Genomic DNA, 25284 nt, shown 5'->3' on the forward strand with positions numbered 1-25284 from the left:
ATCCGTCGAAGTTACAGACCTTGCGTATGAATTAGAAGTAACGCTGGACTTTAGAATCACCGCGAAGAGATCTTTAAACAAGACCTAACATACTTAATATATAGTTTTTACTGAATATTACCATCTTAGTTACTTGTGGGGCCTAATATACATTTATCGATATATTTGCTTGCTGAGCCCCTAACCACTATATTGAGCTCTTATATTGCACAGAGGTTTAGTGGGTTTGGTTGTACACAGATGTTGGAAAAGAATATACCTATACTACTTAGCTTTTCTTTATTTTTTAATATAATGTTTAGGAAATTCTAATGATAAAACATATGTAACACAATGTACAATAAATACAACATACATACATTCCGACTTGGGAAAGCTTTATCCCTTTTCAAACTTTCTCTCCTGTGTAGCCTATTACAAAAGTGATTGGTAGAAAAAACATAATTAAAAACCGCTGTTACTTGTAACTGTTATTAACAGCTAGGCCTCACAGGGTTGATCACTCGATCATGACTAACTCAAAACCATTGTCACTTTTCAGGAAAAATCTTTGGTGACCAGACCTGATAATCATTCAGCCGCAATTTATTCAAAACTAATGCCAATTCTGAGACAAAACTCTTTATACTGGGTCTCATTAAGGTAATCGCTTAGGTACCAGGTCTCACTAAAATATTCATTTAACCTTAAATAATTCTAAGAGACAAATTCGACGCCAAATTCACAAGTGTAAACACTTCACCGTAAAAAAAAAGAAAAAAGTTTTTATTGTCTGTAGAAAGGAAAGAAAATTTTAGTGATCATTACATCACAATAAGACTGAAAATAATAAACATATACAGTGGTACCGCGGTTCTCGAACTTAATCCGTTCCAGAAGGCTGTTCGAAAACCGAATCAATTTTTCCCATAAGAAATACTGTGAATTAAATTAATCCGTTATAGACCTCCAAAAATTACGCATTATGAAGCATTTAAAGTAAAAATATTGCTTATTTATACCTGTATAATAATACTTGCATGTCAACTACAAAAACTATAAACACAATAAAAAACAATAAATGAAAATTTAACTGCACTTTACCTGTGCTGAGGAAAGCTGATGGCGTAAGTGAAAGGTGGTGAGGAATGTGGAGAGTAGGAGGGTTATTATTGTTTGGAAGGGGTCACCTTCCATAAAAACGTCATATAACTACCCTTCTGGGGTTCTTTCTCATTTCTGTCTCTTTGCACCGCTACAACCTGCTTGAGATTCACTGGATCTATTTCTCACTAAAACTTGTCTAATGAGGTTTGTTTCTGCCTGCATTTTAAAATGTTTTTGAAGTAAGACATGGTATTGTTATTGAAAAGGTTTATGCTGCGGTTTGCTATAGCTTTGTCAGGGTGAAATTTTTCCACAAAACTTTGTAACTCTCCCCATTTTCCACACATTTCCTTGATTAGTGAACTAGGAACATCCTCCCTTCCCTCCTCCTCATCTGAAGACACTTCCTCAGTTGCCTTCTGTTGCTGTTCCTTCTGAAGGTCTTGGAGTTCTTCCATGGTGAGCTCAGTGTTGTGGTCTTCCACCAACTCCTCCACATCATCACCACTCACATTCAAGCCCATACACTTGCCTAATGAGACAATATCCTTAACAACAGGCTCAGCCTCAAAGCCTTCAAAGTATCTATCTGCTACTGAGTCTGGCCATAATTTCTTCCAGGCTAAGTTCATGGTCCTTAAAGACACCTCCCTCCAGGCTTTGTCTATGATCCTCAAGCAATGGAGGGTATTAAAGTGATTTTTCCAGAACTCTCTGAAGGTTAATTTTGTGTCAGAGGTCTCTTCAAAGCAACTTTGAAACAGTGCTTTGGGGTTTTGTTTCTTAAAGTTCGATATGATCTGTTGATCCACAGGCTGAATGAGAGGAGTCGTGTTAGGGGGCAAGAGCTTCACCGCAATGAAACTGTACCCTCCACCAACCCGTCCTCCAAGCTTGGTGGGTAAGCAGGTGCATTGTCTATCACAAGAAAAGCCTTAAGTGGCAACTGTTTTCCGTGAGGTAATTCGTTACACTTGGGGCAAACACTTTATGGACCCACTCCATAAAAAATTGCCTGGTTACCCATGCTTTACTATTAGCCCTCCACATGACATTTAGTTTACTTTTCAGGACATTATTTTTCTTAATAATCCTCGGGTACTCAGAATGATACACAAGCAAAGGCTTAAGTTTTTTAAGTCCCCACTTGCATTACTACATAACAATAGAGTTAGCCTGTCCTTTATATGATATTGTCTCATCACAGTTGAACGCTTGTTGGGGAATAAAACCCTCAGCTTCTACATAGTCCTTAAATTCCCTTACAAATTTATCAGCAGCGTCTTTGTTAGAACTGGCCACCATGTCTCACCACACTATGTATGACACTTCTCTTCCTAAATTTTACAAACCACCCCCTACTAGCCTTAAAGGCATCACTTGTATCAGCACTCGTTCCAGGTGTGTTTTGCTTTCTCACAACTGATAGTCTCAGAAATGCTATGACCAGCTAACTGTTTTTCGTTTACCCAAATCAACAACAGTTTTTCTACCTATTCCATTGTTTGTGATCTTTGTTTCGTAAGCACTGTCACTCTTTTTACAACATCAGCTCCTTTGATGACCTCTTTATTTTTTCAGTATGGTGCAGACTGTAGACTTCACCATACCAAACTGTGTACCAAGGTCAGACACGCGAACACCACTCTCATACTTCGCTATGAGATCTTTTTTCACCTCTATTGTGGCTCTAACAACTTTACTTTTTGGTTTGCTGCTTTCATTATCTTTCTTTGACCCCATGGTGGCTTATTTAATCAGAATATTTAGAAAAACAACAAAAAGAAAAACGAGAACGTTCACAGCAGATTTTAGCGGGGGTGTGGACTGAGCGACAGGTGCGGGTAAAATGTTTTGGGCAAGCTTGGCGTGGGCCGAAAATGGTCGAAGGGTCGTTCGGTTCATCAGTTGGGTTATTTCGGGGGTTCGAGCCACGACAGCTTGGTTTGGGAACCAGTTTATGTTCGGCAACTGAGACATTTTTTTTCTCAAACAATATGTTCGAAAACCGAATTGTTCGAGAAGGGAGTCGTTCGAGCACTGAGGTACCACTGTATAATATTACCTACTATTATGACCAAAAATAAAATAATACTCTAAAAATAATACTTTGAAAAGAGTGATATTTTTGCAGAAAAAGATTTGTGATCTTAATTTTGTTTTGAAATTATAAAGTTTAAGTATGTTAATTTCCTGGTCTTATAAGACGAGCCATGAGATTCGTTAATATATATATATTATATATCCTATGGCATATTCAAAACAAAAAATTCTAAAACAGCGCTGGCGTGTTTGCTTCGTGGAAGCGTAAGACCACACAGGTACGATTAGCGTAAAACAAACTCTGGATCAATGATTATTTAGTACTGCAGCCCGTCCAAATGATTCTAAATTACTTTAGTTTACATCAAGCACGAATTTTAATAGAACAGGTAACCCATTCTTGGAACATTATATCTGTGCAACAAACAATCAATAAAACCTAGATATGTGTATAGCTATTTGGTTATTTCGTATTAAACATGCCCGAGTGAAATCACAGTTCATACAAGTTTCAATGTAACAATTTGACAATGTTCTCTTTAATGGTTCATTTACACAGAGCAAAAAAGCTATCAAGGTTAGTCTAAGCTGTTTGATTTATCAAGGCAGATGTCGCTGCATTATAAGTGGACAAATTTATTCCACTTGTAGGCTTGTATAAACCAATAATTTCGTGAGGAATCTGTAATTATCAAACCGAATAAACAGTTTATTTATACTCCGAAGGGAACAATAACGAAATTAGTAAACATTTAATTATGAAATACCCTGTCGTTTTATAAACAATTACCCTAATTTTATAAAGTGACTTTCCCTTTTCTGGCCTATTTATCAAATAAATCTATATAATCATGACTTGTTTGAGTTTTAGGCCACACGAGTTAAAATCATAGTTGTGAAAATAATGAAACTATAAAAAACATGAATGAAAATAAATGTTGTAGCGGAGACAATTTAGTATTAGTTTATAAAATATATACAGAAGGAAACCTGGACGGAATTTCTGATTATTAGATAGACTGGACATTGAATTATTTTCACTAGATAATTAAAAAGCCAGCCAACAGAAACACATTACAACAACACGAAGATTTTACGTTTAATTCACTTGGTTTGGAAGAAAATGTTCATATTAAACCTTTTTTTAAAAAGTTGTATTTTGTTTTACCTTTGCAGGAAGTATTGAGAAATATAATTTGGTCCAAATTAAAGTTATCGGATATGTTGTTCCATGGTTCGTGTTCTGTAGTCAAAATTAAATTGCACTCTGCGCTTTGGGGTCGTAAATGTATTATAGAAGTAACAGTCAAATCCAAATATATAAGTAGCCGAAGAGTTGGTGGTATTGACTTGCTGCCCCCCGCTAGTATAGCGTTATGTCTCTGGATTTACAACGCTAAAATCAGGGGTTCGATTCCCCACGGTGGGCTGAGCAGATAGCCCTTTGTGGCTTTGCTATACGACAAACACACACACACATTGACTTGCTGTTCCCTCTAGTCTATCATTTAAAAAACTTCAAAATTCAACAAATAATCATGCTTCGCTAGCTTATCGAAGCGGTTCCCACCATAACAAGTGTTGTTATAACAAGTTGCATGTACAAATAGTATCCCAGCCAGCCTAATGAAGGTAACAATTGGTCGTCCACAATAGAACGGTTGAAATAACATTATACATTATTTACCCAGAGAACAAACAAACAACAACTCCAAAACTAAGGAACCGAATATACAATGCCGTATTTAAAAATATATTATACAGGTCTAAATTATTGTCTTATGAAAAGGTATAATTAGGTATGAATCATCATTCAATCAGATGCTACCTTGTTTGACTGAACAGGAAGTACACAATAAACATTCAAATATCATGAAGTCAACGTTCCACTGTACACGTTCTTTCATTAAGTATAAATACTATTACCCCATTACTTCTTCACACAGCAAACAAGACACTTGCTAATTCATTTAGGCTTATGAAAAATAGCAAATCTTTTGGAATATATGCCTTTTATTTCATACTAGTTGGTACCCATCTCCTGAACGGAAGTTATGTAAATTCACGATTAATGAAAGGTTAATTCAGGATATGAAAACTTGTTTCTACTTATGTGTAACTGTTAAAACAAGAAAAGCCCTCATCAAAACTTCACATCGCAGAATGTAAAACTGCAAATTTGCACGTGTCTCCCCATGGACCTCCAAACCAAATTTGGTGAAGATCCATACACAGGGGTAAAACATGCCCATAAAAACTGTAAAACTGAAAATTTGTATGTACTCCGCATGCACCTAATGAACCTACATACCTAGCTTGGTGAATACTCATCCATATCCTGCGAAACAACAGACAGTAGTGTTATATTCAGGCCCGCAGGGCAGATTTCCCAACTTGAGGGTCAGTACTCTGACTCCTCCGAAAAAGTAACAATGTCTTTGTTATTAAGAATCAAAAACCGTAATCATAAATTGTTCATTGGTTTTACTTTTTTAACGCACATAACACAAGAACAAATAAAATTCAAATAAACAACAAGTTTCACGATTTTTCTGATGAGCAAAAGCATTGATAATTTCTTCCATGTTGTTTTATATCACAAAATTTGTCTTTTCCTGTTCAATATTTAAAATGATGGCTTGAGATAATCTTTCTTGTTCAATGGTAAATCGTAAGTTTTGATTTGACGTAAAGCAGAGAATGATATTTCAGCAGAATAGGATGTGGCTGAATATATGAGCCAACTGAGAATAAGTTGAGAGATGCCATGCTCATAAATCTATTTTGACATATTATAATTATACCCTCAAGACAAAAGGGGATTTTGTTTTTCTTGACCGAGAAGACCAACCACAATCTTTCTTTCTGAAGATAATTGATTCCATAGAAGTCACAAAGTAATGAGACATCATCTGTACTGGTTACATTATGACAGAGAGGACTGCAAAGAATATTTTGATAATTTTCATCAAAACGAGATTGAATTTGCTCTTTAAAAGCTTCAACACTGGGAAAGAAAATGGCGTCTCTTGCATAAGAGGTTGGACTATCGAAATCTGCAGTAGCTGATGCAAATCCAGCTTCAAAGGCACGTTCTGTTGGTATACGGCGGCGAGGACGAGGAATGGACACTTCTGTGAAACTGATGCCTTGTTCTTTAATAATTATTTCTTTTATGTCTTTCATCAAACTTGTGATCTCGTCCCATTGCTTCGAAAATTTTCGTTTGTTTTTAGTGATTTAAGGTTGTTGATTGTCGTAGATTTTTTCGTCAAAAAGACATTCTTTTTTTTCTGATTGAAGGTAAATTTACAAAGATGAAGTTTCACTTAAATTTTTTCCAAGACTAGGAGAGTAAAGATGAATTCTGAGTTACAGATTGACACTAAGAGACCTCTACCTGTGGCCCAAGTGCTGGGATCATTTGAAATAATTTTAAGAAGGGCGAGAATTGTAGTTTCAATACGTTTCTTCAAGGCTGCATGTCTTAAGACCCAGCAGGTGTCACTCTGAGACTGAAGTACAATGGAATTTCTTTCTGCGACTTTTTGAATTTCCTGAAAACTTTGGTGACGCTTGGAACTTCCCGCGACAAAAGAACAAACTGATTGTATTGTTCCTAGAGTGATTGAGTTTTTTTTAGAGTTTTTTGAACGGCAAGTGACCAAAATAATGGACATAAATTGATCTTGGGGCCACAGTTTTGATTAGACTTGAAGACCAGCATGTTCACCTTTCATGTTACTAGGGCCGTCGTATCATCGGCCAACTATCAAAGAAACATCGAGACCTTGTTACACGAAAGCTTCTGTAATCAATTCAAAAAGGGCTTGAGATTTCGTCAAGAAGAAGCCTTAAACCTCTTTTTCAATGACACCTTCTAAAACCTAGATAAGGCAGAAAGTTACTCGTCACGACAGATATCCATGGTTTCATCTGTGATGACGGAATAAAAACCACTGGATTGTACTTCATCCGTTATTAATTGTCTCACGTTTATCGCAACCAGATTCAAAATTTCATTTTGAATATCCCACTCGACCATTGTTTATGTCGACCAACAAGCTCTATGAACTTTTCCTTAAACCGTGAAAAATCCTTAACTCAACAGGTGAAAATGTTCAAGAAAATTCCCACGAATCAGAAGAATCACATACATTAAGACGATCAGCCCTAACGGCAATGTTTTGCTTAGTAAGAAAACGAGTGTTTCTATCACTTGTGAAAGTCTGCTCAGTTGCACTTTATTGTTTTTTGGTTTGAACTAGCACAGAGCTCTGATGAATTTCTGTTGTTTTCAAACTGATCCATGCTAGCATTATTTTTTGGTATGAACTAGCACAGAGCTCTGATGAATTTCTGTTGCTTTCAAACGGATCCATGCATTGAATTTTGGTAACTTTCACTTTAAGTGTTTTTGCAATCTTTTAGGTTTTGACTATTTAACAAATGTGAATATCTCACAAGATTTTGGAGCAAACTTCTCACAAGGGTAACAAGTTTCTGATTCTTTATGATAAGGTACCCATGAGAACTCTATATACAAGTGAGCTTGAAATGGTTGGCGAATCTCGTATATAATCCGACATGGGAATTTAGAAAGTTTTGGTTGTTGTGGACCAGCAAATTTACAACCATTAGCTTTCTCTACCGACCGCTCTTTCCGAATAGTTTCATTTGATCATCTTCTGAAACGTCACTGGTCGAATCAGAATTTACCATTAGAGGTTCTACCTTTTCCAAAGGTTTCTTCCTGAAAATCGCGTGCCTCTTTTGAAACAGTGCTTTCGACTTTTGTCAAAACTGGGTGAAACTGATTTCTTGAGAGTTTGAATGAGTTTCTACTTCTACTGTCTGTTCATTAGTTTTGATTAACATCGCGAGTGATGATGTAGATGGAGCGGAACAAAAAACAATGATATCTTCTTTTGTGATTCTGATACGATTTCAGAGAACTTTGAACTTCTACCGGTCTTTTGGTAGTTTTGAACACGTTTGTTTCTACAGTCATTGTCCTTGACTTTTTCATATTCTAAGCATTCGATTTTGTGACAATCACTTGCATGTGTTTTTACTCCAGTATTTTGTACTTATTACCTGGAACAGAAAATGTTAAGATCAATCCAAAAATGGGAAAAAAAATCTATTAACTGAACATTGTAATCTTTTACAAAAAAAAACCAAAAAACCGTGACCCCAGTGTCATGGGGTCGGGCTAAAATACGCAAAAAAAAGCCAAAATTAATATTTTAACTTTTATTACATTATTCACAAAATATAAATAAACTTTTATTATCTAATTAAAAAATAAAAATTAAAAAGTCGGTTTCCTCTAAAAGCTGTTTTTGTTTTACAATTTCGCGCAAAGCCACAAGAGGGGTATCTGCGCTAGCAGTCCCAAATTTTGAAGTGTAAGACCACCTCCCACCACCAGGTCTTTTACTAACGAATAGTGGGAATTGATCGTAACATTATAACGCCCCCACCACTAAAAGAGCGAGAATGTTTGGGGGAAGGAGAATTCGAACCCGCGACCCTCGGATAACGAGTCGAAAGACTTAACCTACCTAGCCATGCCGAGCCTCAGAAATAGTGGAAAAGTGTACACATGTACTACTTTAGATTGTATTGAATACGTAAAGAGTTAAATACATGTACTACTTTAGATTGTATTGAATACGTAAAGAGTTAAATACATGTACTACTTTAGATTGTATTGAATACGTAAAGAGTTAAATACATGTACCACTTTAGATTGTATTGAATACGTAAAGAGTTAAATACATGTACCACTTTAGCTTGTATTGAATACGTAGAGTTAAATACATGTACCACTTTAGATTGTATTGAATACGTAAAGAGTTAAATACATGTACTACTTTAGGTTGTATTGAATACGTAAAGAGTTAAATACATGTACCACTTTAGATTGTATTGAATACGTAGAGTTAAATACATGTACCACTTTAGATTGTATTGAATACGTAAAGAGTTAAATACATGTACTACTTTAGGTTGTATTGAATACGTAGAGTTAAATACATGTACTACTTTAAATTGTATTGAATACGTAAAGAGTTAAATACATGTACTACTTTAGATTGTATTGAATACGTAAAGAGTTAAATACATGTACTACTTTAGATTGTATTGAATACGTAAAGAGTTAAATACATGTACCACGTTAGATTGTATTGAATACGTAAAGAGTTAAATACATGTACTACTTTAAATTGTATTGAATACGTAAAGAGTTAAATACATGTACTACTTTAGATTGTATTGAATACGTAGAGTTAAATACATGTACCACTTTAGATTGTAATGAATACGTAAAGAGATAAATACATGTACCACTTTAGATTGTATTGAATACGTAAAGAGTTAAATACATGTACTACTTTAGATTGTATTGAATACGCAGAGTTAAATACATGTACCACTTTAGATTGTATTGAATACGTAGAGTTAAATACATGTACTACTTTAAATTGTATTGAATACGTAGAGTTAAATACATGTACTACTTTAAATTGTATTGAATACGTAAAGAGTTAAATACATGTACTACTTTAGATTGTATTGAATACGTAAAGAGTTAAATACATGCACTACTTTAGATTGTATTGAATACGTAAAGAGTTAAATACATGCACTACTTTAGATTGTATTGAATATGTAAAGAGTTAAAATGTTAATTATAATATTAGAAGTCATGTTTACAGTTTTATTACGAAAATCAAAACCAGCTCTTAACACAAACTTAAAATGATCACTTGTTAATCCTACATACAAAAAAAAACAGTTCGAAAAATAAAGTACGCTATATATCACAATTAAATACTTTATAAAAACATACGATCTTAGAATCAGTTGTTTGTCACGGCTGAATAGTGTATTAGAAATCTAAATGTCTATCAACTTGTGACTTGCTATGTTTCAATTCTAGTGATTACAGCTCTAAGTGGCATTTCAGAAATTGAACGTATTTTCAGTGAGTCAAGTTTCAATATCTTTATTCACCTTGGATTACAGTTTCAAAAACAAAAATATCAGCAGTAAACGACCACACACCAGGGAATGTTGTATAAAATAAATCACTATCACATAATTCATGTTAAAAACGGCAAAAAATGTACATAAATTATCATTAACCTACACTTCCGTGCTAGGTTATTTAATAAACTGTTATTTCAAAGATTATGGGTTAAGTTCACATTAAAACTGAACTTCACATGTCCCTAGTTTTATACACTACTTACCCATTTCTTATTAACACTTGCATATCATTGTTTTTCAAGGCCTCAAATTAATTAGCACAATTTCTTCTATTGTGTTTCCTTCGTTGGACTTGAATTTAGTGACACTGACAAAACCCATTAGTATTACAGTGAACAAACTGTTTAAAAATATAAAGCTTAGACGTAGGTTTTTTATATCTTAAAGTACATGCATATGCTGTTATTAATGTCCATTTCATTTTCATGTCAACGTAACGCCTGTTGAAATAAGCGTAAGTTTAGAGCTATAAACAACACTGATCAAACATACTTTCAAAATACACAATACCTTATCTTAGATTAATTGTGTTAAGAAAATAAATAAACAAGACAGCTGACAACTATTGGAAATAGCACTAGGTGCAGATATTGGTCATTTTCTTACTGTAGCCTGGCTTCAGTAAACTGTAATCCAGTTGCGACTTTTGTTTGTGATATCACATAATACTCATCACAGTAAAGCAAAACTACGACGCATTATATAATACCAGCCAATCACAAGATAGCTGACAGGACGTAACTTGTATAACATATACACAAAGCTTGGAAGTTTGTTGTATTTATAAACAAGCAATTAATAGAAATATGAATGGCACATCTACTGGTCTGGCCAAGTTAACTTTTATTGAGAATAATCTATGAAAGTATATAACAATACATCAGGATTAACTGTATGTCATGATTCTTAAACTTTAAGTGTAAGATGAATAAAACAAATTGTTTTGCCCCTGTGAAACTAATATGAAAAAGAAACCTTTCAGAGACAACTGAATAATAGTTCTGAAGCTTATGAGTTAAACTGTTATATGTTTAAGCTAAAACAATAGAAAATTGACGAACATTGATTTGTAAGTATGATACGAATTATTCAATGTGTTTAAAAAGGACACTGGTCCATCTTCTTTATTATTATAAATATTTATTTGTCAGTTTACTACTGTAAAACTAATATGTTTTGGGGGTAAATTTGAGATAAGACAGTAACACAGAAATATTTACATTATAAAACAACCATCAAGCTGTAACTTCCTGACATAAATATAAAAAAATTCTACTACAGACTAAATACAATTATAAAGTTCTAGAATGCCTAGACTAGAATTTTTCATGAGGTGCATGTGACACATAAATAAGCTAAACACATTTTGTAAACTACAATCTACTTCACTACAGATTACAAAAAATATTTTTTGTTAAAAACTGCTCGTTTAGAAAATAAAATTTCCAGTGTATGTTCACCACGATTTACAGAAACTCATCAAGGTGTTTTATGTGTTAAAACATGTATCAGACATGTTCAATAACACTAATACACGTTTTACTTTGTCATATTAATTTAATACCACTATTATTACTGGTTTATATGTATCAGACATGTTCAATAACACTAATACACGTTTTACTTTTGTCATATTAATTTAATACCACTATTATTACTGGTTTATTTTTCAATGAGTTCCATCCTTATATTCAGTTTTCAGTTACTATAAAATTTACATTAACAAAAAAACCTACAGTGTCTTCTAGTGTAATAAACAACACACGTTAGAAAAATTAAAATGTATTTTCATTAAAATAAGTGACAGCTTTAATTTCAGTTTAAAAAACATCCATCTTGATGGTCAATATATGATAACTGAATTTCAAGTCTACATTTATGTTGTATTAACGAATGATAGGTTACAGGTAAAATAATTTTTAGGATATACAAATGGGGAAAATTAAAGTACTCGAGGTTTCAGTATAAACATAGGTTTCTACAGTGTGATTTAGAACTGATTCTATATGTAATATTCAGTTTTCAGAGTAAGGTTTAGCACTGTTTTACCTATGATATTGTGTGGCTAGGCATAACTTCATACATGCACACAATACACAAACACCAATTAAACACATTGAATATTTCATTTTTATATACTTTTTTTCTTTCTTGGCCACATTTAAAATTTACAATATTAAAGTATGTTAGCAATACATTCAGAACATTTACACTACTATAGTCCAACCTGGCTGAGTTCTTGGTGTTTACAGAGAAGTTACTGTACTGTAGAAGGTTCTTTCTGACAACAGTTTCAACCTTCAAACTTACTACCAGACTTTCAAATAAGCATGGTGAATGTGCCACAAACCCCCTACTGACTGATTAAAGACTAAAGTTAGTTATTCAACTAACTAAAATTTTCTTCACCTTGGACACATCAGTTGTGAGGTGTTTATTCAGTTTTCTCTGTAATACCAGGAAAATGAATAACACACAGCTGATGGCCAAAGTCGCACACCACTGCTCGATCTGCAACTCTGAGTTGTTTCACACAAACACCCTGGCTCCCAGACCCTAACATCACAATTCTCAGTGGTTCACCATGATTTACATCCCAGAGTACCAGGTGGTCCTGGAAAAATTAAATAAAAGCTGTGATGCATAACAGATACAAAAATAAAGAAGCAAATACATTTATCAAGATTTTTACACCCCAGTGTGAATGAAATGATATATTATTATACACCCTAAGAGACTGGATTAATAATTCGCTGTTAACAATATAATAGGCCTAACATAATGTTTTATGACATGTGTAACTGAACATAATCATGCTTTCTACAATTTATTCATGTCATAACAGTTGTTAGAAACACTTGGTTACCTGGTGTAGAAAGTAGTCATATGTTTTACTGGTAGTTAACAACAACTTAGTAGCCTGGTGTGGAGAGTAGTCATGTGTTTTACTGCTGGTTAACAATACCTGGTTACCTGGTGTGGAGAGTAGTCATGCATTTTACTGGTGGTTAACAACACTTGATTACCTGGTGTGGAGAGTGGCCATGCATTTTACTGGTGGTTAACAACACTTGATTACCTGGTGTGGAGAGTGGCCATGTGTTTTACTGGTGGTTAACAACACTTGGTTACCTGGTGTAGAGAGTAGTCATGTGTTTTACTGGTGGTTAACAACACTTGGTTAACTGGTGTAGAAAGTAGTCATATGTTTTACTGGTGGTTAACAACAACTTAGTAACCTGGTGTGGAGAGTAGTCATGTGTTTTACTGCTGGTTAACAACATCTGGTTACCTGGTGTGGAGAGTAGTCATGCATTTTACTGGAGGTTAACAATACCTGGTTACCTGGTGTGGAGAGTAGTCATGCGTTTTACTGGTGGTTAACAACACTTGGTTACCTGGTGTAGAGAGTAGTCATGTGTTTTAATGCTGGTTAACAACACCTGGTTACCTGGTGTGGAGAGTAGTCATATGTTTTACTGGTGGTTAACAACACTTGGTTAACTGGTGTAGAGAAAGGTCGTGCATTTTACTGCTGGTTAACATTACATGGTTACCTGGTGTGGAGAGTAGTCACACTGCTGGTTAACAACAGCTGTTTCTCTGGTGTTGGTAATTTTTTTTCAATGCTGTTTACTTACACAAGGGTATTTAATGCGAGAGAACAGATCTTTTTTTTTTTTTTCTATGTTGTGTTGTGTGAAAGGTGTAACAGTAAACTCACCTCTTTTGCTGATACAACAATGTTGTCTGTGAGAAGTTCCAGGTTCATGCACAAACTGTGTTGCTGGAGAAACAAAAAATATTTTATAAGAACACAATAAATCTGGCTGAGACACATGAATATTATATTTACACCTCACAAATAAGTTATCACCTCACAAATAAGTTACACCTCACAAATAAGTTATCACCTCACAAATAAGTTACACCTCACAAATAAGTTATCACCTCTGTTGAAGATTTTCTAAGTCTACCCCACAGAGGTTTTATTGTTTAATAAAGATAAAAGTTTCACTGTATTCTTTAAATAATTAATGGTATGTGATATACAAAATAACTATTTTAAAACAAAAACAGAAGTAACAGAGTTACATTAATGAAGAAACAATCACAGAACTTGATATACTGATGTATAAGTTATTCTATCAAACAAAGACAGGAATGTAAGCAGTTCATGTTTACATGCACCATGTCTGCAGTAAGACATGTAATTATTAATCACTATATAATAGCAATCTCACCACCACCATGTGGTGTACAAGTGTATAAACCTACCATCAAAAGTATCAAGGATAATATGGTGTACAATAATAATATAAAATAGCTACGTGACTACAGTCTAAACTGTAGGGGCACTCATTAGTGAGCATGCCTCCATCATGCAGCTTTGGTCATATTCGACTCTCAAAAACAACATGAAATTGTGTCAATACGTCTATCATTATCAACAAACATGGACCATATTTGGCAAGATAATGAGGAACAATACTATACATAACTATACCAAATTTCACCAAATTCCAAACATTTTTGACTGAGCCGTAGAGCAAACATTGTGTGAAAAACTGATCCCCGTGTTAACAAAAAAATGTTTTGAATTTTTTTAGGTTCTGTTAAAAACTCATTTGAAGTGGTCTTTAAAATTAGGATTTGTTAACCTTTATAAAGAATATTAATATTTTATTTAACAGTGTGGAAAAGAATTGACTTCAAGCTATCTCTATGTTATATGTCAGTTATCGTCACAAGTTAAAGATTATTTATTTGTCGTAACGATTTCTTTGATAACAACTTTCATGCTTGTTATGAATGTATCAGTTTACACTGTTCTTACATTTTAAAACATCCTAAGCTTTCTTATCTGTAACTTACCTACAACAATCTGATTTGGTGAAACAATATCCAGGTTGACAGAATACTACTGACATTTTCATGTTACATAAAATGATACAGAATTTGAGATGCATATTTAATTATTAAGTTATTAGTACTATACCAGTATCACTGAGATGTTACAGAAACAAAGCCAACCATCAACTTGCTTCATAAACTACAATCTAGATGGACAAACTCTCAACATGTAACTGTAAATTGGTTCTGCACCAGTGAAATGCTTAAGTTAAGTTACTGACTTGAATGAACACTGTTCACTAGAGTAGAATAATAGTCTTATATCGCTGCCACAAACTTTCAAACAGTAGTTTCCGTAATGTTTCTCCTGTTCCAATATAGTTTCAAAGATAAACTTCTATACTTATTTAGATGTTTTTAAACAGTACCATGTCACAATGAATAATTTCTAGAAGATTTTAGAAATATAACTAAAATTATATAAACTACTAGCCTCAATAACAAAAAAATCTGTTCTTTGAAAACACCAAGCAGAAAGACTACATTCTACCTGTCGAACACTGTGCAGAAGGTGGCCTTGGTATTTCTCCCAGATACATATACGGTTATCTGTACCAAGACTGATGACATACAGAGAAGTTGTGAGAACAGCTAGAACAACACCTCTGTGTGCATTCAGGCTATAAACACACGTTCCAGTAAGGAAATCCCAGTAACATATCATACCTTCCTCACACCCACTCACACCCGAAGTTGGACACACCTGGAATTCCAAAAAACAGAACATTTACTGTAGAAAATCATCTCCTTTTAGGTAAATTACCAAATTATACTTTCAACCTCATATCAAATACGGAAAGTGGTTTTACTTCAGACTTAGTGTTATGTGCAATTTCAATATGAAGAAAGGTACACACAGGTTTATAGACTTAATCCTTGAGAGTTTAGAATAACAACTAACAGTAGCCATTGCAAAGGTAGTACATATTGGAGCAAGTAAGATGGGAACCATTAACAACTACTATCCACAATTAATAAAGAAACAGTATCAGTAACAGTATGTGAAGATTCTAATAAAACTCACAATTCACATTTGATGTCTGCATAGCAGTTAAATGTATAGATCATATAATTTGTTAATATGCTTCAAAATGATATATGTCATGTAAATAAACTTTACGGACAATGTGTGGTTCTGGTAAATTAATAATGGTTAACTATAAACTTCTGGTTCTGGTAAATTAATAATGGTTAACTGTAAACTTCTGGTTCTGGTAAATTAATAATGGTTAACTGTAAACTTCTGGTTCTGGTAAATTAATAATGGTTAACTATAAACTTCTGGTTCTGGTAAATTAATAATGGTTAACTATAAACTTCTCGTTCTGGTAAATTAATAATGGTTAACTATAAACTTCTCGTTCTGGTAAATTAATAATGGTTAACTGTAAACTTCTGGTTCTGGTAAATTAATAATGGTTAACTATAAACTTCTCGTTCTGGTAAATTAATAATGGTTAACTATAAACTTCTCGTTCTGGTAAATTAATAATGGTTAACTGTAAACTGGTTCTGGTAAATTAATAATGGTTAACTGTAAACTTTTGATTCTGGTAAATTAATAATGGTTAACTGTAAACTTCTGGTTCTGGTAAATTAATAATGGTTAACTGTAAACTTTTGATTCTGGTAAATTAATAATGGTTAACTGTAAACTTCTGGTTCTGGTAAATTAATAATGGTTAACTGTAAACTTCTGGTTCTGGTAAATTAATAATGGTTAACTATAAACTTCGTTCTGGTAAATTAATAATGGTTAACTGTAAACTGGTTCTGGTAAATTAATAATAATTAACTGTAAACTTTGATTCTGGTAAATTAATAATGGTTAACTGTAAACTTCTGGTTCTGATAAATTAATAATGGTTAACTGTAAACTTTTGATTCTGGTAAATTAATAATGGTTAACTGTAAACTTCTGGTTCTGGTAAATTAATAATGGTTAACTGTAAACTTCTGGTTCTGGTAAATTAATAATGATTAACTGTAAACTTTTGATTCTGGTAAATTAATAATGGTTAACTGTAAACTTCTGGTTCTGGTAAATTAATAATGGTTAACTGTAAACTTTTGATTCTGGTAAATTAATAATGGTTAACTGTAAACTTCTGGTTCTGGTAAATTAATAATGGTTAACTATAAACTTCTCGTTCTGGTAAATTAATAATGATTAACTGTAAACTGGTTCTGGTAAATTAATAATGGTTAACTGTAAACTTTTGATTCTGGTAAATTAATAATGGTTAACTGTAAACTTCTGGTTCTGGTAAATTAATAATGGTTAACTGTAAACTGGTTCTGGTAAATTAATAATGGTTAACTGTAAACTTTTGATTCTGGTAAATTAATAATGGTTAACTGTAAACTTCTGGTTCTGGTAAATTAATAATGGTTAACTGTAAACTTTTGATTCTGGTAAATTAATAATGGTTAACTGTAAACTTTTGGTTCTGGTAAATTAATAATGGTTAACTATAAACTTCTCGTTCTGGTAAATTAATAATGATTAACTGTAAACTGGTTCTGGTAAATTAATAATGGTTAACTGTAAACTTTTGATTCTGGTAAATTAATAATGGTTAACTATAAACTTCTCGTTCTGGTAAATTAATAATGGTTAACTGTAAACTTTTGATTCTGGTAAATTAATAATGGTTAACTGTAAACTTCTGGTTCTGGTAAATTAATAATGGTTAACTGTAAACTGGTTCTGGTAAATTAATAATGGTTAACTGTAAACTTTTGATTCTGGTAAATTAATAATGGTTAACTGTAAACTTCTGGTTCTGGTAAATTAATAATGGTTAACTGTAAACTTTTGATTCTGGTAAATTAATAATGGTTAACTGTAAACTTCTGGTTCTGGTAAATTAATAATGGTTAACTGTAAACTTCTGGTTCTGGTAAATTAATAATGGTTAACTGTAAACTGGTTCTGGTAAATTAATAATGGTTAACTGTAAACTTTTGATTCTTGTAAATTAATAATGGTCAACTATAAACTTCTGGTTCTGGTAAATTAATAGTGGTTAACTGTAAACTTCTGGTTCTGGTAAATTAACAGTATTAGTTATTAGAAAGAAATTACTGAACTAAAATGAAGAAGTGACTGGTAATTTCTACTTGTTCTTTGAAAAAATGAATACATACACAGCTGCATTTTGTACTTACACTGTCTACTTGTAAGACTGTGATTCCTCCTCTATGACCATGAAGAGTATAGACACACACCGCTGAATCCCACCTGAATACCTAGTAGACAGCATCATCAGTCTTAAAACAATACTGGTTATCAGAATCTAACAGGTAATAATTGTTCAGCTAAGTCTTGTAGCAGATATAACACTAAGTTTATGGTTTCTACTGCATTTATAAAACTGCACTGTTCATTACACTATCACAAGCTTCTGTTTCTCTCTTGTTTTCAACAACTTAAAGAAGTAATCAAAGAAAAGTAAATACTGTAGTTTAAGCAACTATATTACTATCATTCGACAAATAAAACATATATTTACAGCAAAAAACTTCGTAATTTTATAATCACCTCATGTATTATTTATTACCCAAAATTAGCCTGACTAAAGCACATATATAAAAACTCCACCTTTATCAAGCAGTCAAGACTCCCTGAAACAACATGAGCACCTTCAACAACTAATGTTGTGATTGGTTGGGTGTGAGCTCTAAGTCCCTGCAGCCACACACACATAATTTCTTCCTCTCTATCTTCGTCAGTGTTTGGGCTTGGTTCTCGTTCACCTACAGAAGGACAAGAGAAATATCTCTCTATCAGTAGAAAGGAGAGGAGAAACATGGTTATATCAGTAGATAGGACAGGAGAAACAAGTTTTTATCAGTAAACTAGTTCTTTCACGATAATTTTGTTAAATATTTCAAAAAACATTTTAATATTTCATTCTATAAATGTCATATTTACATATAACTGTATCAGCTCCTCCTGTCAGTTACTTGTACAGAGATGTTACAAAACTCCAATCTACAAACATCATGTTTACATATAACTGTATCAGCTCCTCCTGTCAGTTATTTGTACAGAGATGTTACAAAACCCCAATCTACAAACATCATGTTTACATATAACTGTATCAGCTCCTTCTGTCAGTTATTTGTACAGAGATGTTACAAAACTCCAATCTACAAACATCATGTTTACATATAACTGTATCAGCTCCTTCTGTCAGTTATTTGTACAGAGATGTTACAAAACTCCAATCTACAAACATCATGTTTACATATAACTGTATCAGCTCCTCCTGTCAGTTATTTGTACAGAGATGTTACAAAACCCCAATCTACAAACATCATGTTTACATATAACTGTATCAGCTCCTCCTGTCAGTTATTTGTACAGAGATGTTACAAAACTCCAATCTACAAACATCATGTTTACATATAACTGTATCAACTCCTTCTGTCAGTTATTTGTAGAGATGTTACAAAACTCCAATCTACAAACATCATGTTTACATATAACTGTATCAGCTCCTTCTGTCAGTTATTTGTACAGAGATGTTACAAAACTCCAATCTACAAACATCATGTTTACATATAACTGTATCAACTCCTTCTGTCAGTTATTTGTACAGAGATGTTACAAAACTACAATCTACAAACATCATGTTTACATATAACTGTATCAGCTCCTTCTGTCAGTGCACCAGTTCATTCTGTCAGTTATTTCTACATAAACCTTACAACACTCCAATCTTATGTGATCTTTTTTATGAATGGCTACAGTACATTATTGTGTTTTTTACTGAGGTTTTTCCCTCAGTACAATTCTACATCGAACTTCTACTGGTTCAAAGAAAGTGTTATTTCTGATAGAGAGCTATTTCTGAGTTTTCGTTAGTAGTGAATGGTTTTATAAAAATCAACAAATACGAACTTAAGTTAGATACGATGGAAAAATCAGTTTTATTAATGTTAGATAACACTACTATATATTGAATCTGTGGATCTAATGTTAGGTAACCCGTAAATAATACTGTACGATGAAACTATGGATCTAATGTTAGGTAATCCGTAAATAATACTGCACTATGAAACTATGGATCTAATGTTAGGTAATCCGTAAATAATACTGCACTATGAAACTATGGATCTAATGTTAGGTAATGCGTAAATAATACTGCACTATGAAACTATGGATCTAATGTTAGGTAATCCGTAAATAATACTGCACTATGAAACTATGGATCTAATGTTAGGTAATCCGTAAAGAAACTGTATTGTAAACCTGTGAGTCTAATGTCAGATCTAATGTTTTGATAATCATATCAAAAATGTCTCCGATATATAAACTTTAATAAATGTGTTTATAAGTGTGCCTTTAGTCAGAGTAGAATCGATGGTCTTATCGTCTCTTCAGCTGTATGGGCATCACTGTCAGTTCCTCTAATTGTTGGTAAAGTAGTAGTCCAGTAGTTGACGGTGTTGGCTAGTTTATCACTGTTAAGTTATAGACAGCTAACCCAGGTATCCTTCGAATAACTTAGCGCAAAACTAAAATATACCAAACTCTAAATTATATACGTTACTTTATATCTCTGCCCAACTATTTCGAAGGCCATGCTATTTTTAATGTATTTATTTTCATAAGTTGAAGAATTCTGATTATATACAAATGTATATTTTGAACTTTAATAAACTGTGTTACATGGATGAAATCCGCTGTTCTGTCTCCAGTTGTAGGTTTACCAACATAATGCAGAAAACAGTATTGTAATCTGTTTTTGTTGTAAAATTATTAGTACAATAAAATTTTATGTATGAAGAAAGCTGACATGGACAAAACGATGTTGTATATACCAGTGTTGTAACCTGTTGTTGTTGTAAAATTATTAGTACAATAAAATATTATGTATGAAGAAACCTGACATGGACAAAACGATGTTGTATATACCACTGTTGTAATTCGGTGTTGTTGTAAAATTATTAGTACAATAAAATATTATGTATGAAGAAACCTGACCTGGACAAAACGATGTTGTATACACCACTGTTGTAATCTGTTGTTATTTTAAAATTATTAGTACAATAAAATATTATGTATGAAGAAACCTGACATGGACAAAACGATGTTGTGAAATATATATGCAAAAACGGCTCGTTTGGGTTGAGAAAATATTTTACATAGAAGAGCGAACAACATTTCGACCTTCTTCGGTCATCGTCAGGTTCACAAAGAAAGGTAACTGACCGGAAGCTGACCACATGTTTGAAAGGGGTTGTGTAACTGAGTGTCAGAATGTAGAGGGCGGTGTTAGATGTTTGAATATATAATTTTATTTATTTTATTATATTAATATAGGTATAAAGGCGTTCCTCTATATTGGTTTATTTTGTGTAAGTTGTTGTATAAGTAAGGCTTCTTTAATTTTGCGTTTCTTTATGTTTGTTTCTTTATTCAGTATTTGAGTGTTTTCTATGGTTATGTTGTGTTTATTTGACTTGCAGTGTTCGAAAACGTGTGAAGGTGACTTTTTATGTTCTTTGAATCTGGTTTCCATTTTTTTACTTGTTTCTCCAATATAGAAGTCGTGGCAGTTATCACATTGTATTTTATAAATAATGTTGGTGTGGTGTTTGTCAGTGTAGTTTTTACATAGTATAGACCTCAGTTTTGTGCCTGGTTTTTGAATAAATTTGGTATTAACTGGAATGTCATATTTTGTTACTAGTTTTTGCCAAATGTTGGTTATTTGTTTGCTGATGTCAGGAATATATGGTATGCAGTAGTATATGGTTTCGTGATTTTTTGATTCGTGAGATATGTTTACTTTTGTTGGTTGATTTTGCTTTCTGTCTAGGTGTGTGCGTATAATGTTTTCTATGGTTTGTGAAGGAAACTTATTGATGTTGATGAAGTATTGTTTTATTTTGTCTAATTCATCGTTAATTTTATCTGGTGAGCATAGTTTTATGGCTGTGTTTATTTGGTTTCTTAGTATGTTGAGTTTTTGTTTTGTTTCATGTGCTGAGTCCCAAGGAATGTATAGTCCAGTATGGGTGATTTTTCGGTGGATTTCTCTTTTGAATTGTGTGTCGTGTAATTTTGAGGTTAAGAAATGATATTTGATTGCTTTCTTCCTGTTTACATGTGAAGTTAATGTTGGGATGTATAGAGTTAATGTGATTGAAAAAATTAAGTATGTGTTCTGTAGATTTGAATCCACAACCGTGTCATCTACATATCTGTACCAGTATAGTGGTGGATGTAATGCTGTGTTAATTGCTTGTGTTTCAACTTGTGTCATAAAAATATTGGCTAGAACTGGTGATACTGGGTTGCCCATGCTTGGGCCATTTGTTTGTATATAGTTTTGGTTGTTGAACATGAAGTTTGTCTTTATCGTGGTGAATTCTATGAGGGTTGCTAATTGGTTACTGGGAATGTCTATAGTTGGGTTAGGGTCCCGGATATAGAGTATTAGGCTATCTTGCAGGCTTCAGTAGTTGGAACTTCTGTAAAGAGGGATGTAACATCGAAACTGGCCGTTAAGGCTTTATGATTAAGTTGATTTAGATTAGACTTGAAATTAAAAGAGTCTTTGATGAATGAGCTGGCTGATGTTACATATTTGGAGAATGCCCATGCTATGTATTTACCAAGATTGTAATTAAACAATTCATATGTGGACATTATTGGTCGTAATGGACAATCTGGTTTATGAGGTTGGGGGATGCCGTATATTTGTGGTGTGCGTGTGTCGGTTTTACGTAGGTAGAAATAAAGTGTTTGTGAAATTGTGTTGGCTTTTTTCATTTGTAGTAGTAATTTGTTCAGTTGCGTCTCGTGTGTCTTTGTTGGATTTGTGTGTATTGGTTTAAATTTGTTCGTGTCTGATAGGATGTTCTTCATTTTTTGGGTGTATTCATTCGTGTTCATTATGACTATAGCGTTACCTTTATCTGCTTTTAGAATTTTTATGCTTTTGTCTTGTTTTAGGTTTTTAATGGAATTAATGTCTCTTAACTTTCCCAGGTGTGACTCGCAGTTACTGAAGTGTTTCCCAAGAACGTTTTTTATTCAGGATAACTCGCAGTTACTTTAGAATCCTTTCTTTCCTGAAGCTTTTATCCCTTTTAAAATAAGCCAAACTCTTTGTTTTTGTCAGCTTCAACGATAAACATTTCCGTTTTGAAATCAGTTGTCACTTCAAACTGACATTCAATATCACCTATTCTTGCGAAAAGCCCCGAAAACAGTCAAAATATCGACTTTTTGTATGTAAACTTAGGCCTAGCTACAGTTTCGCAACAATAAATTTCCCTTTCTAAAAGTGTCGAGAAATTATTGTTCCACTATTGGCTTTCAGAACTGAAGGAATAATAATTTCATTTTAATAGTGGGCGCAATGTCCCCTTTTTATGTTTTCGCAATTTCGCCCAAACGAATTATATTGTAGATAAAATGTCCTTTATGATATTGAAATTGCTCTAGATATAATGGATATGTGGGACAACAGAAATAGTTTTCTTTTACTGTCTTCCTGGAAGTTCTCTTTTTTTGGAGATGTTTCAATTTATCCGCTGAAAAAAAACATGGAACTCATCAAAACATGCTCCCCGCTAGTACAGCGGTATGTCTCCGGATTTACAACGCTAAAATCAGGGATTCGATTCCCCTCGGTGGGCTGAGAAAAAGGGGCCTGGCATGGCCTAGCGCGTTAAGGCGTGCGCTTCGTAATCTGAGGGTTGCGTGTTCGCGCCCGAGTCGCGCAAACATGCTCGCCCTCCCAGCCGTGGGGCGTTATAATGTGACGGTCAATCCCACTATTCGTTGGTAAAAGAGTAGCCCAAGAGTTGGCGGTGGGTGGTGATGACTAGCTGCCTTCCCTCTAGTCTTACACTGCTAAATTAGGGACGGCTAGCACAGATAGCCCTCGAGTAGCTTTGTGCGAAATTCCAAAACAAACAAACAAAACATTGACTCAGGAAAAAGGAAAATCAGTAGAAAAAGTCATGAAGTATAGCTATGAGTATCATTTCACAAACTGCGATATATATATATCGATACTGGTGTTTTATAACTTACCTTCAACTGGTAACGTTTTAATGTAATATAGTCCACAGAATCACACGTGCAGTCTTTTCTCGAATATATATAGATATATATATTTATATTTTGTTTATATTAAGCTAAAGACATGAAAGATCAATTTATCCCACAACTTCAGCGCGAGAAATTATCCTAAAGAATTCAAGACGTAAGTCTTGTATCTAGTTTATAGATACTTTATTTTTCAAACTTAAGGAACTCAGCAACCTCCACCGAATATCAAACTTAAGTCATTTTTTCAATGTTTCTTACAAACAAGTAATTATTAAAAAATAAATGTTTACCACGTGAAGAAACTAATAACTTTCCCAGCACTTGTCACGTGTTATAACTCAAGTTTACCAGCACTTAATTGCCACATATGTAACTCATCACTTCATCACTATTTTTGTGGTATAACTGGAAAACTATATCTTCCATATGTATATATATATGTGTCCTCGGTGGGACAAACACATATATATACATACATATATGATTCTCAGCGATACTCTTATGTTTTTATATGTATTTCAGAAAACTTGGTTTGTTTTTATTCATTTGTTTTCAATTTCGCGCAAAGCTACACGAGGGCTATCTGCACTAGCCGTCCCTAATTTAGCAGTGTAAGACTAGAGGTAAGGCAGCTAGTCATCACCACCCACCGCCAACTCTTGGGCTAGGCTTTTACCAACGAATAGTGGGATTGATCGTTACGTTACAACTCCCACGGCTGAAAAGGCTAGCATGTTTGGTGTGGCGGAGATTCGAACCCGGGACCTTCAGATTACGAGTTGAGTGTCTTAACCTTAGCCATGCTGGGCCCAGAAAGCTTGAACAAAACATATACTGTTAGGTAAATTAGATTTTTTGCCATATACAGCAGAAAATCAATGTAATTAATGTATTGATAAGTTTGTTTCTTGAATTTTTCTCAGAGCTGTCCTTAATTGTGATATGATAAAACAAAAGGAAGGAAACTAGTTAACACCGCTCGCTGCCAACTCTTATGCTACTCTTTCGTAATGAATAGCAAAATTGACTGCCACTTTATAAGAATCCCATATCTGTAAGGACGAGCATATTTGGTGACGGATTTCGATCTTGCAATCCACAGA

General features: G+C 33.6%; 1 protein-coding gene and 1 pseudogene across 2 annotated transcripts in view; both read right to left on the reverse strand.

Annotated features, from left to right (window-relative positions):
• LOC143235786 (sterol regulatory element-binding protein cleavage-activating protein-like) overlaps positions 1 to 6315 on the reverse strand; it is a 78235-nt pseudogene extending 71920 nt beyond the window's left edge. Inside the window, exon 1 of the transcript XR_013019370.1 lies at positions 5984 to 6315. The product of XR_013019370.1 is annotated as a sterol regulatory element-binding protein cleavage-activating protein-like (transcript). The remainder of the gene's footprint in view (positions 1 to 5983) is intronic.
• A 6010-nt stretch (positions 6316 to 12325) lies between these two features.
• Positions 12326 to 25284, reverse strand: part of LOC143235787 (sterol regulatory element-binding protein cleavage-activating protein-like) — a 120583-nt gene continuing 107624 nt past the window's right edge. Inside the window, exons 29-33 of the mRNA XM_076473988.1 lie at positions 18707 to 18944; positions 18274 to 18354; positions 15536 to 15805; positions 13913 to 13975; positions 12326 to 12802 (exon numbers count right to left, since the gene is read on the reverse strand). Coding sequence (XP_076330103.1) covers positions 12623 to 12802; positions 13913 to 13975; positions 15536 to 15805; positions 18274 to 18354; positions 18707 to 18944 — 832 coding nt within the window. The 3' untranslated portion in view covers positions 12326 to 12622. The remainder of the gene's footprint in view (positions 12803 to 13912; positions 13976 to 15535; positions 15806 to 18273; positions 18355 to 18706; positions 18945 to 25284) is intronic.

The sequence above is a fragment of the Tachypleus tridentatus genome, chromosome 12 (genome assembly GCF_004210375.1).
Source record: "Tachypleus tridentatus isolate NWPU-2018 chromosome 12, ASM421037v1, whole genome shotgun sequence".
Lineage (NCBI taxonomy): Eukaryota > Metazoa > Arthropoda > Merostomata > Xiphosura > Limulidae > Tachypleus > Tachypleus tridentatus.